At 31.7% G+C, this 19940-nt stretch overlaps 1 protein-coding gene across 2 annotated transcripts in view; it reads left to right on the top strand.

Moving 5' to 3' along the window:
- LOC148614910 (epithelial cell-transforming sequence 2 oncogene-like) overlaps positions 1–19122 on the top strand; it is a 65388-nt gene extending 46266 nt beyond the window's left edge. For both annotated transcript variants that reach the window (XM_088589430.1, XM_088589431.1), the window contains exon 25: positions 14218–19122. In XM_088589430.1, coding sequence (XP_088445556.1) covers positions 14218–14342 — 125 coding nt within the window. In that variant the 3' untranslated portion in view covers positions 14343–19122. The remainder of the gene's footprint in view (positions 1–14217) is intronic.
- Positions 19123–19940: the final 818 nt, after the last annotated feature.

Raw genomic sequence — 19940 nt, forward strand, 5'->3', positions numbered from 1 at the left:
AGTAACGTTTTGAAGTAAATGACACTCATACATAAAGAGTATCCTCCAATGTACATCGAATATACAGCTGTACCTGTGCACTAAGTTGTTTAGGAGCAGTAGCAGCCTGAGGTGTGAGGCTTTCCTTGATATTCAGTGAAGACCCATGGGTGGCCTTGAGCTGTCATTTTTCATCCCTATGGAGCTGTTGTCTCTTTGAAATATTCACCATATCCATTCTTGTTATTTTGTCTGAAACCTAGTATTATAACTGTATGGCACTTTTATGTCTTCCTTATAGGCCATTAATACACACTTTTATAGATGGGCAATAACTTTTTTATTTTTATTTCAATATCTTTTGGTAAATTTATAGATTTCAACTTATGTCTGCTTTCGTTTCTAACCAAAATTAAATCATGAGTATTCTAGCTATATTTAAGTATAGCACACTAACTTCCTATCAAATTTAAACAGGTGTATAATTCATTTGTTGCTTTGTTTTAGAACAGTAATGGACCAACGTCTCCATTGAGTGCTCCCCATCTTTTTTTACAATTGCCTTATTTTAAGTAACTATGGCTTTAAACAGCCCAGTTATGCATTACAAATTAAAATAATAATACTAGTTGTGCAGTAGCTCAAGTGTTTAGGTTTTCTGTTTCTTTACAAATATTCTTTAATACCCATATTTAACTATAACAGCAAATTTTTATTAAAGTAACCAAAGCAAGCCAAAGTATGTAGACAAGTTGTACGTGATATGGAATATTGGCCTTTTCACAGTTTTGTAGGGTCTGTATGGCATGTTATATGTATATACAGCTATTATCTGAAGTATTGTCTAGATGGTAGGCCAATTACAGTCTTAGAAGTTGTCAGGTTGTAGCATGTTTCTGGTTAGTTTGTTATTTATTTTTGTACATTAATGATGTAATATGAAAACAAAAAAGAATAAATAGCTTGCCCTTTGATATTTGCACTTAACTCAATTAGTCTTAGTTATACCACTTATCTATAGAAACTGGCACTATTTCTCTAGAATACTGGAAAACATGGCCTTATTCTTGGAAGATAGCCATTGTGGATGTTGACTTACATGATAATGTATTTATACCATTTTGCTGAAAGGGCACATGCAATGAATTTTAAATCTGTCAGTCTGTGAGTTAAATCTGTCTCATAGTAAATTTTGCGTGCTGTAGATTTAAAGGCATTATAAGCTCATGGATTGAAATTGGGTCATAAAGGTTTTGATTTGTCTTAAAGTTTTATTATAACAAACTCAAGTATTTTGACCTGCATTACTCTCCCTCGTGACACACTTTTTGTTGAAAATTCTAATTTAAAAACTCCCAAAAATATGGAATTGTCTAAAAGCAAAAATATTTTTCATCAATAGTTTTTTTGAAATTAAGTTATTGGATAGATTTTATTTATGACAATCTGTAAACCCCAGATTGCTTTCATGGTATAGTGATTACTTTATCAATTTTGAACATGTAGCGCCTTTGGCAAGTAAATTATTTATACTTGGTGGAGACTCTATCTTGGTTTGCTTTATGGCAATAAATGTACTTCCTAAGCCATAAAGAAATAATTCTAAAGAAACATGGACATTACTATCAACATCTAAGGCATGGAACAATTTGTTTAATGTAAATTGGTTATCATTGTGATAATATTGCTATTCATTCAGGTGTCAAGGTTAATATCTGGGACCAGGTATCCATCAATCCTTTATTCTCTATACACAATTAATTGGTTTTTCTTTCAAGGAAACGTGAAGTTGTTTAACTTTGAATGTTCATATCAATGGTATAATAAAAACTAAAACATTCAAACGTTCAAAATAAGATTAAACTAAAATAGTTATATATGAATAATGAACTAATTTTGGACTCTTGGTTCTTTGAACTTGCTTGGATATTTCTTTTTAAAATCAGTTGTGTAATTTTGTAGTGACATTTCTTGATACAACTTAATTGTCTTTTTTATAAATCAAGTTGCAGAACTTGTTTACATCACTTGATCCTCTGTCACTAACTTTAACAAACAACCCCAGCAGTACTGTGTCATGATTTGTTCTGGTTCATTAGCAGCACTGATTAGGTAACCAGTCTGTGTCCCAGTCCCACTGTTTGTTTATTATACAGTTAGACACTTCTCTTCTATTTTGTAAATTGAAAAATGATTAGAACGTCTTTATTTTTTATTTCATTGGGCACCAGTGATGAAATTGAAAAAAAAAGAAAGAAACAGTTTTAAATGACTCCTGCCTTCATTGCTAACTATGATGAAGTAGAAGAAAACCTGTTGACTGATGACATTTGTAATACAAACCAATGTTATAGAAACTAACTGTTTTAACTATCTCAATATAACAAGCAGTATATTTTTTCATGAACTTTTGAACCAGTGGTTTATAGTCTACTAACATCTACAAATTTGGAAGAAATTACTTTGAGGTCACGTAATCACAAATCAAGGTATCTTTTCAAGGCCCTTATTCTTCCTAAAATAGTCCATCTGTCTGGTGATCTTGATAATGGACTGCTGTTAATGCCTTGGGCCTTTGTTTTGTTTTAAATAAAAAATAATGCATATATTTGTTATCAGTTTATGCATCTTTTAGACAGTAAAACACTGAAAGGACAATATGATTTTACAAGCTAATGCTATCTCATGTAGATTTGATAATGAGTGAATTAGGAACATTGGTATGTATAAAGGATGTAGGCTGCTCATATTCAGTAATTTTGTCAGACTGTTTTTATCCATTTCATAGCATTAATATTTTTTTCCAGTGACCCCCACTTTTCATTTCATAATTTCTTTCTACAAGAATCTGTAACCTTTTGAAATCCTTATTATTCTAAAACAGAATATACTTATGACGATCACAATAACCTGCAAGAATAACAAAATTTTAAATATTTATGTAGAACACTCAACAAAGGCAGTTTAATATTATGGTAAAATATTTGTGTACTGCAAGCCGGAAATGTTTAATGTAAAAGGAGGGTAATAAATTCAAAGGTTCACAAATCACATTGAATTAGAAATTATATATAGTGCAAGTATCAGAATATAGAAACTTTATGTAAATGGTATTTTGTTTTGGTTCAGTGATGGTTGAGAGATTTTAGGTGAGGACTTTGTTGTTGATTATAAATTCAGTTTTATAGAATTCGGTTAAGCCTCTCACCACAGTGCCTACTTGTTTTGTAACCTGTCCTTAGGTCAGTATTATAAGGAGAAATGTCAAGTTTACATACTAGTACTTTTCATTCTGTTGTATGGAGATTTTTCTGTTTCTAATTATTTTGTTGTTTTGGTGGTGATGTTTTTACTTCAGTAAGAAACTTCTGTTTTTTTATTTAGTTAAAATTCAAAAATACATATCTTTTCACAATGTTACATTAGAAGTTAAGCAATGTAAAGTGTTAACTGTTAAATGACATGTAGCTACAGTCAGTTTTAATCTTACTCTAATAAGTGACTGCCTTTTAAGCTTAGGATAACTATTAAAATTACATGACAACTTTCTTTGATTGTTTCCTGGGGTTATCTCTTGCTTGAAGGTCGTCACTTGATAGATAAAGTGTCATTGAACAGTATATAATCTGTGACTGACTTTTTCCTCCAGTGTTCTCTCTTGAGAGGTTTGTAGTTGTTATAACTACCTTGGATTGTTGGAGAAATATTTACATATTTTAAGTTGATGATTTTTTTTTTTACAGATTCTGTCAAGTGAACATGTACAATAGTATACATTTTCTTGGTTTTAAGAATGATAAACCTTTATAAATGTTAAAACACAAATTTTGCAGGGACTGTTTCATGAGCTTTTCTGCTCATCTTGAAAATACCAAAAATAATACTACAACACAAAAATTTATAACCTTATGGTATCTATAACACTTATAACTATGCTATGGTTTTCTGAGGGTGACCTCATACTGCAGTCTGAAAGAAAATATTACAGACCTATCATTAGTTACATTTCAGTTTTGCCCTTTTAAATTCGAAAAGTAAATTATAATTTTGATCTTTTAAACTTTTTCAATAACAGGTCCTGAAATTTTATCAGATTTGGCTTGGTTTAACAAGTGCTTGACGTCACATGTTATTTGTGCTGTACTCTGATTTTAGTTACTTTATCTTAAAGGTTTGATTTATCATGTCAGTTAAGTAAACATTTCTAAATTTCTAAATGACAAATTTTCAAATTTGTTTTGTGTAGAACATTTAAAAATTTCTGACCCTGATTATTTCTTGGACAAATATAGGCCGTGACCTTGAACACCATCAATGTCAGGGCAAATTCAGAGTGAAGTGAATTTTTATAAAAAAGTGATGTGACTGTTAACATTTTGTAAAAAGTATTGTGTTGTGGAAATCTAAAATCACTCAACTCACAGTATTATTGAGTAATAAATGAACTGTAACTTTTGTCATCAATGTATGCAATAAATTTTAAGATTATGATTCAATGTATGGTCATTTATTTGGTTGGGATTAGGAAATAAAGTACATGTACTAATGATTTTTTTAATTGTTGTTAGAAATCCTTTAGAACTATAATGGTGTAGTATTTTAAGATACCCCCTTTTTAACATTGGCAGGTGTGTGCAACTTGTCTGGCTCCTAGTGATTACAAGATGATAATGTGACAATTTTCACACTTTGTTTTTTTTAATATGCACTACTAAATGGGAAGGTATTATACAGTGTCTTTTCAGATGCCCTGTTTCACCCATTGGAATTTATGTATGATCTATACGTTCTCCCCTACCTTCTTATTATACTGTTAAAGAATGGTTCTTCTCCATCCATTTGTAAAGTTGTCATTGATAGTTACATGAACTGATTTTACACCAGTAATACTAATTGATGAGAAGTTTTTGGTTTATTTTTGAGTTGAGTTATTTTAAAAATTTTGCACTCCCCCTTTTTTCACCATTTCCTGGTGGGGTATTACTTAATGTTCCATTAATGCTTTATACTGGTGTTCATTTTGTCCAACAGCCATCCCCTTGGTTATATAGCAATGATAGTTAACTTTTCCAAACTAATGGAGACATAAATACCGGTACTCAAAAAGGTACTAATTTTGTGCTCAGAAACAAAAACGTGAAAAAAGTTAATTTGTTTCATTAAAATTGTAATAAATTTCTCTACAGGTATGATGTTAAAGGTGCCTGTTAGTTGTACATTTAAAGTTTGTTTGACCTTCACCTTTCATGTCTCGTGATTAACCTGAAGGGTTCTCTAGAATGGGTGATAAATCATGTAATACAAATCTGTCATGTCAAATACAAAAAAAAACTTTACCGAATTCGGTAAAGTTAGTCCTCCAGGGATAATGTGATCACAAACAGGATACTTAATGTCACCTGAGTGAGATTGTGCTTTCGATAGCAATGTTTTTCAAGGGAATGCCCTTTAACTTATACATTATTCTTAGATCTTTGATTATACTCCATAGTGATAAGTTTTCCTTCAGACATAACTTTTGTATTGTTTATGTTATTAAAGTGGTCTATGTTAAATTGGTTAGTAAGTTAGCACTTTATAAAACAAAATGACATCATAGCTCATGAATATGTATGATTTCCTTATGGAAATGAAGTGATCATTAAGTACTCTATACAGTTGTGGTTATCATATCCTTATTTCTATACTGTCCTATTCCTTGGTTGAGGTGATTTGGTACTTCCCTGTCGGAGGGTATGGTCTAATTCCGTTTAACACGGTGTTAATAGTTGAATCTCTGTGTTTGTGCTAATATGCAGGTACATGTATAGATATATGTTCACATCATACCTATTTCATTAAATCAGATGTAAGTTTCTGTGCACATGATATAAGCCCATATCAGAGACATCAGGATATGGTTATATCTCTTACCAATGTCTTATGTAACATGGCACCATATAGAAGTGCAGTACTAACCAGGTATAGATTACACATCAGCTGATCAAACTGCCTCCAGCCATGTAAACTGTTAATCATCTCATACATGTATTTGTTTCCTAGGATTTTACCGATACTTCTGTTAATCACTGTTGGTATATAATGTCTTCATTCATTTTTTTTTCATATTTGTCGCAAATAATTGCAGAGTATTAGAACATGTATTGATGTTTGATTCATAGTTGGATCAAAGCATTGAGGCCTAAAAAAAAATATGTGTTTCCGGTAACACCCTTTTCAAAATTTAGGGAAGGTAGGTAGTTTTTTTGTTTTTTGTTTCTTGTTTTATTTTTGTCATCAATATGGATAAGCCCTAGTGGTCGGTCGGGTTACCAGAAACACATATTTTTGGGTTTTTTTTGTTTTTAGGCCTGACATAAATTTCCACAAAAAATATAATTACCCAGAGACTAAGTTGATACACCTAAAGTTAAGTGAAACTTATATTATGAAATAGGTATTTGTTTGAAATATGTGTAACAACAATGGCTTGAATGTTATTTCTCTGAAAGTGGTGACACTTGATTCTCTTTTGTCTAATATTGGTATTGGTAAAGTAGAAGAATTTTCACATGTTACTGAGTTTCCATTGGAAATTCCTGTACCAAGTCAGTACCATGCTGTGATTTCCAACCTTTAGCTTACTGAGTTTCCAGTGGAAGTTCTTGTCCCAAAGTCAGTATCATTGATGTGGTTTCCAACCTTCAGGTAATTGAGTTTCCATTGGAAATTCTTGTCCCAAGTCAGTATCATTGATGTGGTTTCCAACCTTTAGCTTACTGAGTTTCCATTGGAAGTTCTTGTCCCAAAGTCAGTACCATTAACGTGGTTTCCAGCCTTCAGGTAACTGAGTTTCCATTGGAAATTCCTGTCCCAAATCAGTATCATTGATGTGGTTTCCAACCTTTAGCTTACTGAGTTTCCATTGGAAGTTCTTGTCCCGAAGTTGGTATCATTAACATGGTTTCCAACCTTCAGGTAACTGAGTTTCCATTGGAAATTCCTGTCCCAAGTCAGTATAATTGGTGTGGTTTCCAACCTTCAGGTAACTGAGTTTCCATTGGAAGTTCCTGCCTCCCTAGTCAGTATCATTGATGTGGTTTCCAACCCTCTGGTTTTTACCTTGGTATTGGCATTGGCATTTGTTATACATCCTCCTCTTTTTTAAATGACAGTGAAAAAAAATTTTCAGCCATATAATGGTATAACCTTGTCGGCAGCAATGTCGGTTAAATTTTGTTTATTTATGATAACTATAGTAAAATATTTCTGATCTTTTTGAAATTTTTACACATTGTACCTATTTTTATAATTTTTTTTTTTTTGGTTTTGAAGCCAACCCTTTTAAAAATAAGGGGTAAAAAGGGGAAAATAGGTGTTATCATTAGAATTAACAGAAACAGTTAATTATTAAACCATATCTAATGATTCAGATGTCAATGTGTTCTTTTGAAATTCTGTTTTAAAAGTGTTTTTTTAACAGGGTAGAATTATCTTTTATTGTTTTGGAGTTAAAGGGGTGTGAAATTTGGTCACACCCAAAAATATACTCTTATTTTTGGTCTGAAATTGTATATACTAAATTTAAAACAAAAATCCCTGCCTGCAATTACCTATCAGATTTCACATGTCTCTAATGAGTGTTGAGTAATAAGGGGCCATAATGTGCTAAGCCCCCAAAAAACTTTTTTTTATTTTTGTTTCACCTTTAATTGAATTTCAAAGTTTGTGCTATATTGTGTCCAAACCAGTTGATGTGTCCATAATGAACTGTAATTCCCTATGCTAAAGTGTGACAGAATTCAACATAATGCTGTCATACACTCTATGAAGCTCTCTGTTGACTATTTGGCTATAGCATTGAGTTTATCAGTTTGGTTTGTCATTTTCCCTCTTTTTGGTTTCTAAGCTTCCGTCAACTATCTATCTTGACAAGAGGTCCATTTAAATAGTTGGTATATGGTAAATATGTTAAGAAATCTTGAAGGCCTTAGTTTGGTCCTACTAATCTTAGTCCTGCCACATAACAGTTGGTTCCTTTTAATTTTACTTAATTACCTAGACAATTTCTGTAAGCAAATCATGGTTATAACTTTCAATTTACTTCATTTCTGTCTTAAGGTTTAGATCCATTCTCTGATTACATCAGCACCAGCTTAGTTCCTAATATAGCCTCCCTTGATTGGATGAAGTTGGTCCATTAGCCACCAGTAACATGGGATTGTGTTACATTAATGCTTTAATTTCTTGGTTGCCATCAGGTTTTTCCTAAGATGTGAATTCCATCATTGATCAAAGAAAGCCTAATTCAGATTGTATTTCTTTTCTATCTAATTAGTCCTAAAGCATTAGTATGACCTTAATGACCTGTCAGGAATTTCCTCTGTTTTCTGGCTTTTTATGGCTTATAGGGGCAGTAAATCAGGATTTATTATAATTTGGCATGTACATTATCACATTTTGTTCTGTGGTAGGTAAATTTCATGGATTCTGTCAAATTTACTTTTTCATAGACATTGATTTTAGCCCAAATGATATTGGATAGAACACTAAATAAGAACTTACTTTTGTGGGTAACATTTTTTATGCACTTCTGTCCATCTCCAAAATAATGAAAATCAATAAACAATTATATAACTGTCAGTTTTCTGTAAATAAGAGAGAAGAGGTTAAGTAACACCAGCAAAGTTCTAGACTGATAAAATCTGGACAGTAGTCAAAAGGAAAGTCCATGTCACAAATGGCAATATTGGATAACAACTGGATAGTTGGATACCATCAAAATTATCTTGACTTGGTACAGGCATTTCCAAAATGACAAGTGGGTTAAACCAGGTTTATGAGTGCTTATCCTGCCGCTCCCAATACCATTTTTTATTTCCAGTATATTTTAACACAAATGGGCAGCATAAAATTGCCACCAGTCAAAATCAGTAAAACCAGTAGTCAAAACAGTACAGAAGATACGGAAAAATGAATAAGTGGAAATAGAAAGAACTACTGTGAGAGTACTATTTTTTGATGTTTACCAATTTTATTGGTTTTTGTGGATAAGCCAAACCACGAAATTTGGTTCCTGACGAAAAAGAGAATTTCATTGATGTTCATACTGAAAATCTAAAAGCCACGAATTCAAGAATCCATGAACTGTGTTTCTTCCCAAATACTTGAAAATTGGTATCCTCGAATTAAAGTACTTTCACAGTAAATACAAAATAATAAATAAATCCATGTAAATCAGCCTTCACATATCTTTACCAGTTCCTCACAAGATCCCATCTTTTGTTTGGCTTTGAAACCTATATTTTTGAGAAGCTAGGTCAGCTAATTTATTTTTAGAAACTTGCCAGATGAGGTCTCTCCCATTGATTTTACAGTTAATATGATGTTTGATGTTTTAAGTCAATGATTGCCTTTGATACATGGAGAAAATGGACAAAAATAACATAATGTTTCATTCATAAATAACCTATGAATGAAAGGAAGTAATATAAAGGTTTTATAATGATTGGTTGTCTGTGCTAAATTTGAATTCTGCTTTTGAAAGTTTCATTTACACTTTTGTTATTACAATGGTTGCTTAAGTAGAATGATACAAAACTTGATTATGTTTCTTTCTGAAGGAAATGTTCTATAGAATTAAAGAAATCAATTTTTATTGGAAAATGTAGTGTAAATTCATTTGTTTGAAAATGACAACATGAAGACTCATGGAACTCTGAGAATTATAGTTTGTTATGATGACAACATGAAAGACTCACAGAACTCTGAGAATTATAGTTTGTTATGATGACAACATGAAAGACTCACAGAACTCTGAGAATTGTAGTTTGTTATGATGACAACATGAAAGACTCACAGAACTTAGAGAATTGAAGAGTAATTTTGTTATTACCCTTCTGTTTATTTCACAGTTATCCCAGAGTTTTTTTTCATGCTAATTCAATTTCAAAAAGTAGAGTAAAAGTGAAAACAGAATATTTTGTTGTCTTTTTTAAACAGAAATTGAGTTTGTTTTTACACAGTTTATCACTATGACATTTTGTTAAGTTATTGAGACAATTAATTTTGTTTTAATTTGGTTTTATTTTGATATATTGCCATACTATAAGCTGGGGAAACATATACTGATGTATACAAAAGATTGGTGACTGTGTGACCTTAGTGCACTACATAACAGATATATACAACATAATACTGCATGGACAGTCAAGTTGAGTGAATTGTATCAAAGAAAATACTAAGTATCAAAGCTATTTGTCTGGGATCAAAGTTCATAGGGACAGAGAATGTATACCTATTAATATTGTTACTTGGTTATTATCGATGTCATCTTAAGGATATGCCTTCTATTGTATACTTTACAGGATTTGTATAAGTGTGCAAGTTGACAAATATACTGTAAATTCGGAAATTTTTGTGCAGTCTCTTTTTTCTGCAGTCAATCTACTTTTCTGTAGTGTTGAATATGCAATTGTACACAGTATTATAATGTTATTTGAAAAAAATAAAAACCGAAGTGAAAATTTCATGGCAGTAAAAAGAAGTGTATTAGGTTGATTTTTAGCAAGAGGTGTAATACTTTTATTCCTCATTTTTTTTTGTATCCTTTACTCCTCTTAAACCACACTATGAAGTCTTTAACTTGTAAAGAAGAACTTTCATGTATTCTTAATGAGATGGTTTTTTTGGTTCTTTTTTTAATGGTCATTTAGTAGTTTTCCTCTCCCACTCCTGACCCAAAAACAATTTCAAAATATTTGTGTGAAGAAATAATCATTTTCAGAATAAAACAATTGTATCAGTCACATGACTTCGGCTAACAGTCAGTACAGTTATGCCAATTGATAAATAAACACTGACCAGGATAGGTATAATTTGTTTTTGCTACCGGACACAAGATAGTATTTGTCGGTCATTTCTCAGGTGACTTAAACTTGCTGTGAACAGGAATGACCTTGACAGGACAAATTACCTGCCAGTCTACCTGTACATGGTTGGTCAGTGTAATTTATACAAGTTTTATCAATACTTAGGTGTGATAAGTAAGCCAATATGTAAAGCTTACATCTTTGATACTGTTTACTCTGGAATAACTAACTATCATTGATGTAAACAAAACATGTTTATGAAGATCAGGTCTTTAGTACAAAGCATGTACTTGTAGGGCACTTAGTCCAGATGGTCTGTGGCAGTAAAAGGATTATAGGGTTGTGGTTTAGTGCTAAGCAGGTACTTACAATGTGTGTGATCCATATGTTCTGAGGCAGTAAAATGATAAAAGTGTTGTACTTTGGGGCTTTTGGGCCATTTGATTTGTGGCAGCAAAATGGAAAATGAGAATGAGGGGTCCGTAAACAGGTTTTAAGTACGCAGAATTTGTTCATTTTTTGTACTATGAAAATGAACAAAGATTTGAATTGTTTTTGAATTAAGGAAGTGTAGTGGGAAGTGTTACCTCCTCTCAACCACAATAAAGCATTGCATGTACTTGTTAGGCACCTTGTCCATGTGGTCTGTGGCAAAGATTTAGGGGAAGGTAATAGTGATAAGCGTGTACTTCAAGGCTATAAATTTAGTACTGTTTGTGACAGTATTAGGACTAAGGGGTTTTTAACGTCTTGACTAACCTTTTGGGTCTCGCACGGACAGTTGTGGGAGTGTTAAGTTTTGGAGCAGTGATATAGTGCAAAGTATGTTCTTGTGTCTCACTTAAAGTTTTATGCCCCAATGTAAAGTGCAGGCTGTGGACGTGGCCCCAATGTATAGTGCAGGCTGGGTAGATGGCCCCATTGTACAGTGCAGGCTGGGTACATGGCCCCAAATTATAGTGCAGGCTGGGAACGTGACCCCAAATTATAGTGCAGGCTGGGAACGTGACCCCAATGTATAGTGCAGGCTGGGTACATGGCCCCAATGTATAGTGCAGGCAGGACACATGGTCGCAGTGTAAAGTGCAAGCTGTGGGCATGGCCCCAATGTATAGTAGGGTATTTGGTTTGTATGATCTGTTGATGTCATAAGGTGAGGACCTAAACATTATGATTTAATGCATATATTTCAATCCTTGCGGTTTGCAAAGAATGTACTGTAAAGTACTTGTACCTAATCCCATATGGTTTGTAGCAGATGGCAAGTATCCTCAGTTAAGGGCAATAAGTACATGGTATAAGTGGACAATTGTTTTATTATGGGCATATTATAGTCCTTTATTCTTTCTATTGTTATAAAATATGTTATTGTAAGGATTCTGTTGTCTCTAATAGATAAACATGATACTCCTAAAATCCACCGTGTGAGGTCTATAGTAAACAGTATAATCACAATGGTATGAAAAATGACAACCAATATTTATTTATTGGTTTTATATAGTACAACATACCAATTTCAATTGAAACTTGTCATAATTTTGTCAAGTTTGAGGTGGTTTTTTTTTCACTATTCATGTACATGTATTTTTCATCTTTTGTAGTGTAAAGCAACTTACTTTTGTAAGCATTTTATTTTTGCTAATTTTGCAAGCAAGAAAAAACTTTGAAAATGAGTCCCAATTAATAAGTTTCCATAAAAACAGAATACATGTTTGTTAGAAAGTTAATTGTGAAATTAAATAGCAGTAAAAATGAAATAACATCTTAACACACATTAATAGATACTCTGTGAGAAATACATTAATTTTCTGTAAGTTAATGGGACAAAATGACAATTTTGGAGGTGTTATTTTGTTGGTTGGGGCATTTGGGACTTGTAGCTAACTTTTGAATACAGATGACAATATTAGGAATCAGTTGTATAACATTCAATACAAAATTAGGTTTTACTTTTGCCATGACATTTAATGTATACATTATAGACTATAAATCTACAGTGTAAGTAGTTTTACAAGACCATTGTATAGATACCAACAGTAACAATATTTAAGCTGTTATTGTATGCCTGTAAACAGCATGTTTAGAGACTAACGTATGAACAGAAATAAATTACTTTTTAAGCCATCTTTGTGTTAAGAGTACAAGTAACTAGATAGTACTAAGTAATGGAGTCATTCTCCTGAAAGATCTATAAACTCTTAAATCATCTTGACAGGTTGTCAATTTGTTTATCACACCAGTCATGCCATATGCTGGTCATTCTGGTCCAATATTTATTTGACACTGTTCACAGTGACCATACATTATCAAGTTATATTTGGACAACACAGTAGCCTGTATACTTTATACTATAAGCTCTTTAAGGTCCTTGGGTTATTTTGCTAGCTACTGAGTGATTGATTTTGGAGTTTTAATCTTGAATGTGGGCTCATAATTTTGAGACAGTACCCTGTAATGTAGGATGCTTAGTCCTGGAGTAAACAAATACCTTTAACTACTATAGTGTGTTCTCTTGTCCTTTCTAATATGGTCTGAAGTAAATTAAACATCTTGTTTAAGTACAACCCAATCTAACCGTTACCTATTTTATTGGTGTGCCCCCATTTCCTGGTCAGTACATGCTACATATATTCAAGACAGCACTTGCCAGAAGAATACAGTGATCCAAAATCAGTTTTGTACTAATGATTTACTGGTTAGAAAGTTCAATGACTTCGGTTATTTTTTTTTATGCATATTATTCAACAAAATATGAGTCATGTAAGAGGTCTCAAAAATATCATGGAAATAAAATTGAACTACATTATGTAACAGTCATGAACTGCTGTTATATCACTAAATGCTGGTAATATCACAGTTGCTAACATCTCGTAGAGACATTGAAAAATTGTTTCAGTACTGGTATGCTAGTCAGTCCAATATTTTTCTCTCAGATGTATAATTTTTGACTGACCACAGAGACATCCAGCACTCCTTAAGGTTTTCTGCACTCTATGTTTCCCATCCTTTCACAGTAAATTAACTTCTGAAAGAAATTTGTACTTGTGATTAAGTTGGTGGAACAGTTAGTTTTTCTATATTTAAACCAACAAGGGTTTTCTCTATTGGTCAGCTATAGGCTGTATCTATTCAGGACCCTAATTTATGTGACAATACTTCCCATAATCATAAATCAAGTGGTCCTATGGCTAACTCAGATTAAAGTACTTGTTTTGGTCCAATTTTTATGAATGCCATGTTTATTTCATTAAAATATTGCAGTGCTTATTTTGTTGGTTTCTATTTTTTGACTATAAACAAGTTGAATAGGTATTGATAATTAAGGATCCTGTATGTTTGACATGTAAATGACTGGTTATTCCTTACTGTCTATTTTGTTATTTTTTAGACATTCAGAATGGGTTTATTCTGGAAACAAGTAAAAGGGAGTGGTACTGTTCTGCCGACTGTGATGAGGATAGATATAACTGGATTCAACTGGTCCAACAGACCATCAGAACAGCTATTCAGTAGGACATCAGCCATCAGAGAGAAAAAAAAACTTTTACTGCCAGTATAGGCATGTAGGAGTTGGATTTCAGATTAACAAATATGTTTGTGAAGACATGGATTGATACTTAAATGAATAATTGTGATAGTCTTTAACATATCTTATTTCATAGAATCTGACATGTATGCTTGTGTGTAATCATGCCCTGTAATTGATCTGAAAAGTCACCTTCACAATTCCATAGAAATTGATTTGATTAAATTTAGATGGATTTTGATGTGTGATTGTTTAAGACTGAATGTAAAATTAATACAGAAAATAATAAGTTGCATTAAATATGAATTTTAAGTCCCATTCTAAATTTGCCGTATCCTTGTAACTAATAATATTTTAATCATGTTATGCTAGCAGTGCACATTGAATCGAAGCTTTTTGTGTTATTCTGTTGCATCACAGCAAACTGTTTGAAAATACGATTGTAAATGCCCTTTCTCCTATGTTAACTTTAATACTGTAATTTGGCCCTATAACTTCAGTCTATCAATGAATTATAGGTTAATATATAATTAATTCCTGACGTCAATGATGCCAGATAGTTACCTATACTAAGTAAAGTATTCAAACGCCATAACTCTTAAACATTTGTGTACAAATAATTCTATTGTAAGTGAAGTGAAGTACACCCAACTTTTATACAGAAACTGAAAAAGTCCCTGACTTTGCAGATTCCATTCTAATGCATTATGATACTATTATAATTACAACATTTTAACTTGGTCTCTCTCATTATATTTGTAGTGGTATGATAATTGTCACGTATACAAAACATATATTGTGATGGGAACTAGCTGTTTATTGTTAGATTTATATTTGGTCCTGATGAAGACAAATTGATGAAATCTTCCCTTTTACTGAATAACTGGAAGCCAATCTATTGATATAAGTTGTATTGAACACTACAAATATATATTAAAAGCATGAGCTGTTTGTCCATGTATCCAGGACTGATTGTTGCAAGGAATGGAAAACTAACAGTATATCATCATTGATTTTCTGGAAAGAATGACTCACAATACTTCTGCTGAGCATTGATAAATAGTCATTAGTCAAAACGCTTGCAACTTTTAGCATGCAACTTAAATAATAACTTAAATGGTATTTTCCAGTTTCCGTTAACAAACAAAAAGCCATATAAAGCTATATGCATAAAATTAAACAAATATGTAGCCTTGGTATATTGATGATTAATATTTCAGATGAAGGAAATTGCCAATTCTTATTAAAAAAAATGGATTTGAACATGGACTTTTAGATACATATTTGTTAAATTGGGTATTCTGCTTCATTATCTGATTTCAGGGGTTCATTTTTTTAAAAAGGAGACCAAATTGCAAAAGATGGAAGTTTTTTCTGTTGGCCATATGGAACATTTTCTGTTCAAATTTAGGTGTCCAGTAAAGCAATTGGGCCTTGTCTGAGCTTATTTCCTGTATTTACATTTGATTATTTGGTTGTTGTTTTTTATTCTACTGTAGAACTGTAGTATTTTGTATTTTTTATCTGTGATGAAAGACTCAGTTTTTCATTATGACATAATATTAACCAGTCTTTATTAACATGCTAGCATAATACATTTACATGTTATGCCTTTTTAATCTTTCATGTTGAGTTTTTGAAATTTTATTGTTTGTTTTCATATATGTATATAAAGTTATTCATTTCTTGTTGACTTTGGATCACATTTCTGTTTATATAATGCTGCTAGGATTGACTCTATCATACTGCTTAAGTCTTCATAAATATTTATCATTTTTCTTTAGAAAGTACGCAGTTGGCTACCAGTTGGCTACCGGTGAAAAAAAAAACAGTTGAGGAGTAATAGTATAATTAGATTTTTAGTATCTTAGGGTATTTTTATCTGCAAGTATTTATTATCTAATTGGTCAAATCTCATCTCCTTTTATACATAATACAAAATCTAGAAAGAGTTAGTGGCTTTCAAAACTTCATAGTGTAAAGAGAGTTTAAACAGATATATCTTGTGAAAAACTGACAAGTGATTTCCTTTGTTCACTCGCAACTATTTTCTTCGAAAGTTTTTATTTCTCCTGCATAATTTATTGCACAAGTTCATCTTTTCTACCACAGAAGTATTTATACCACAATCACTCTTGCCTACGATAATCAGTTTCTAATTATTTCTACCAATCTTCAGTAATCTAACTTATGAAATTGCCCTCAACAGCTATTGGTTGGGTCTATCTGAATTACGCAGTCTTGAACAATTTTAGCAGCTATTTCTAAGCCATTGATTCTGAACAGTGAATTGTGCCAAGTTTCATTAAGCTTAGTCCAACATTTAATTGGTAGCTTAGAATTGATATTGGCAATCCTGGAATTAGTAGACAATTTTATCGACAATGCTAATGGAGTGAGACCAAAATGTTCAAATTTTCAGTTGTTGAGTTTGTTTTGTTGTTAAACAATCTATTCATTTTATTTGTTTTGTCCTTTTTATATTAAAATGTTTCAAGTTCTAATCTATACTGAATCTATGATATAGGCTGTGAATTGTTATTGTTTTCTTGCTGTACCAGTTCCTGTTTTTTTCAGTTTCATTACCTTATTTTTGTAAAATGTTTAATGAATTTTCTGATGATTTTTATCTTGATGTGAGAGATATTGATGACTTGTGTGTTTTCCATAATCATTCAAAACTTTGCAAGATTGTAGTGTTGTGTTTCAAAACAATTTTCATAAATTAGATTATTTTCTTTGAAGTTATTGCCATAGAAAATAGAAAGTATTACCATTTTTCCAACTTGTACCCCAGCTTGACTAATGTTGGGTACAGTTATCCCCATGTCTTTCCATCTGTTACACTCTTAGGTTCCTATTGATTTATAAAGAACTACTTGACAGAATCTTTTCAAACTTCGACACATTGTTATGAATTGTAAAACATACATCAAATTTGATTATAGTGTGTATTATTTACCTATGAGGAGTTAGTCATTTTTCATTAAGAAAATCTCACAATGTTGAGGTATTTGTACTTTCACTTCAATTAGTCTTAAGCCTAGTGTCTGTTGACTTGTATAAGAATCCAAATTGAACTTATACTTTTATGGGAGGTATATAGTGACCATGGTGTCCATTTGTCTAATTGCCTGTCTATCTGTCTATTTGTTCATCCACAACTTTTTTATTACATTTTTTCTCTGCAACTACTTATCACGGCCACTTGATATTTTGACAGAAGCTTTATATAGGTATGCCACATCATGGGTTTTGACTTCAGACTGAAGGGGCATCAACTTCCTCTTAGTAACATTTATGTCCAATAGATAAGTTTTATATTAAGTTTTGGTTATTGAATTTCTTGTTTAGCAATTTCTGTTTTAGAAGTTTCTCTCGTATACAATTTTATTATTTCTAATTTCATTTTACAGTTGATTCATTATACAAGATATAAAAACAACATAGGTCTTCTCCCATTTAATTTAATTTCTACATAGATCAATATTTCTCTAGGCATGGAAGTCTAGATGCTTGAATAAAATGAAATTTTATTGTAAATTCAATATGATGAATGTCCTACATGGAGCATGATTACAGAAGGAAAACTAGCAGGTTTTATAGAGGAGACAATGTATTTATGTTTTCTATTCCTGCAAATTTGTAGTTGTAATATTAAAAAGTGTGCATTGTGTATCTTTTGTAGTATTAGATTGACCTTTGTGTTTCTTTCAAATAGTTGTATTTTCTTGGTTTTCCTTTCGTTTGCGTAGATCTGTCCAAAATTCTGAAACATTTGCAAATTTTGCCCTTGCTTGATATTTTCTCAGTGCACTTTATTGTTGTTGATACCATTGACTTGAATGTCACAGATAAACAGAATAATAATGTCTTGTCAGAAAAAAAAATAAACTATCAGTTTAAAACATCTTGTCAGAAAATGTCACATCTTACTCAGTCATGTTTTGTACAAGGCTTGGAATACTTTTAGATTTCCATTTTCCGCTGTTATCCTGCAGTATTTATCGAAGTATAAAGTTACATTCTTCATGTATTTAAATGATGTCATAATGTTGATAAAGCTGCCAGCATCTTCTCCAGACAGGGTCGCAATGTTGATAATTCTCCACACAGGGTCATGTACTTTGTATAGATTTTCTATTCTAACTGCCATGTTAACCCTATCTTTATACTTAACTATTTAAGTTGTACAAATGAATTTATTTATGAATTAGGATTAAGTAAATATGTCATGACAAAAGATATATTAAGATCTTAATGCCCTCTCTGGTTCACCAATGAATGATCACAAAGCACTGCCTCACTTAGATATGGGTTTTGTTTGCTTTTCAATTTTGTTGAAATTGTTTCTTTTCTCTCTTTTTTTTTTTCATTTATATTTTCTTGAAGAGATCTTTTTAGCTATATTTTACAAAAGAGAGTTTAACTTAGATTATTTAGTATTGTTACACCATGGTATTGCTATGCTTTGTACATCCCAGGAGTTTGGAAGTCCTGTAGAGTTTGTTATTTTGTTTTTTAGGATTTAAAATTTTACCTTGATAAGTTAGATTTATATCCAAATTAAATCTTTTAGTAGTAAAGAACTATATAGACATTTTAAAATTTTTTTATTGTTTTTATCTATTTAATATTTGCACTTTTTGCACCTACTGTGATACTAACTAGAGAAAATTGACATAATCAATGATTTTTTTCTTATTATATTTATCAGTATTATACAATCCATATTTATTGTTAGTGAATAAAATTTTGATTACTTTATCATGAGCTTTTACTACTATTGAGTATTTAAAGACCTCAACTACGTCATGGATCTTGCACTGACAGCTTTGAGACTATGAAAATAAAATAGTTTACTTATTTGGAGTGATCTGTTAAGGTAAATTATACATATATTTGCTACACTGCTCCATCGGATCAAATTGATACAGGGTAGATAACGTAAACTTATAGTAGGTCATCTTTTCCATCATCTTGCAAGTTGTGTTGGGAAATGAATTTTAGCCTAATATGATATAACACTTAGTCTTTAAATCATTCAAAAAAGTAGTTTTGACAGAAGATTATAAAAAAAAATAGGTAATATAAAAAAGAGGGGCATACTGTCCTGAAAACCAAATGTATCTGGCGGATGCAATGTCTTAGATTCACACTGTACATGTGTTTAAACTTACACTCTACATTTTTAGTTCACCTGGCCTCATGCCATCACTTGGTGTCTGTTGATGTCATGGTTGTGGACAAAATCTTCTCCTCTTGAAACTACTACACTAACAGCATGTAAACTTGGCATGATTGGTTGTTAGAGTATTGCCAGCACTCCACAGTATTGTAGAACTGCCTAATTTTGGTCTTGTAATCTGATGCTTTGTAACATTTATCACTTTAAAAAATTGTCAAGCATCTGTAAATCTATATATCTAGAAATAGCTCAAGCCAAGGCCATCAGGATGCAGTAAAAATTTTCTGGAAAAAAATTACCCACAGCATATAGGGTTACCATAGAAACCATGCAAAAATATGCGAAAATTTGCAAAAAAGTTCATAAAATCAGGTTTAAAAATATCAAATTTCCCGCA

The sequence above is a fragment of the Perna viridis genome, chromosome 6 (genome assembly GCF_037379345.1).
Source record: "Perna viridis isolate PV_CMFRI_1.1 ecotype Kerala chromosome 6, ASM3737934v1, whole genome shotgun sequence".
NCBI lineage: Eukaryota > Metazoa > Mollusca > Bivalvia > Mytilida > Mytilidae > Perna > Perna viridis.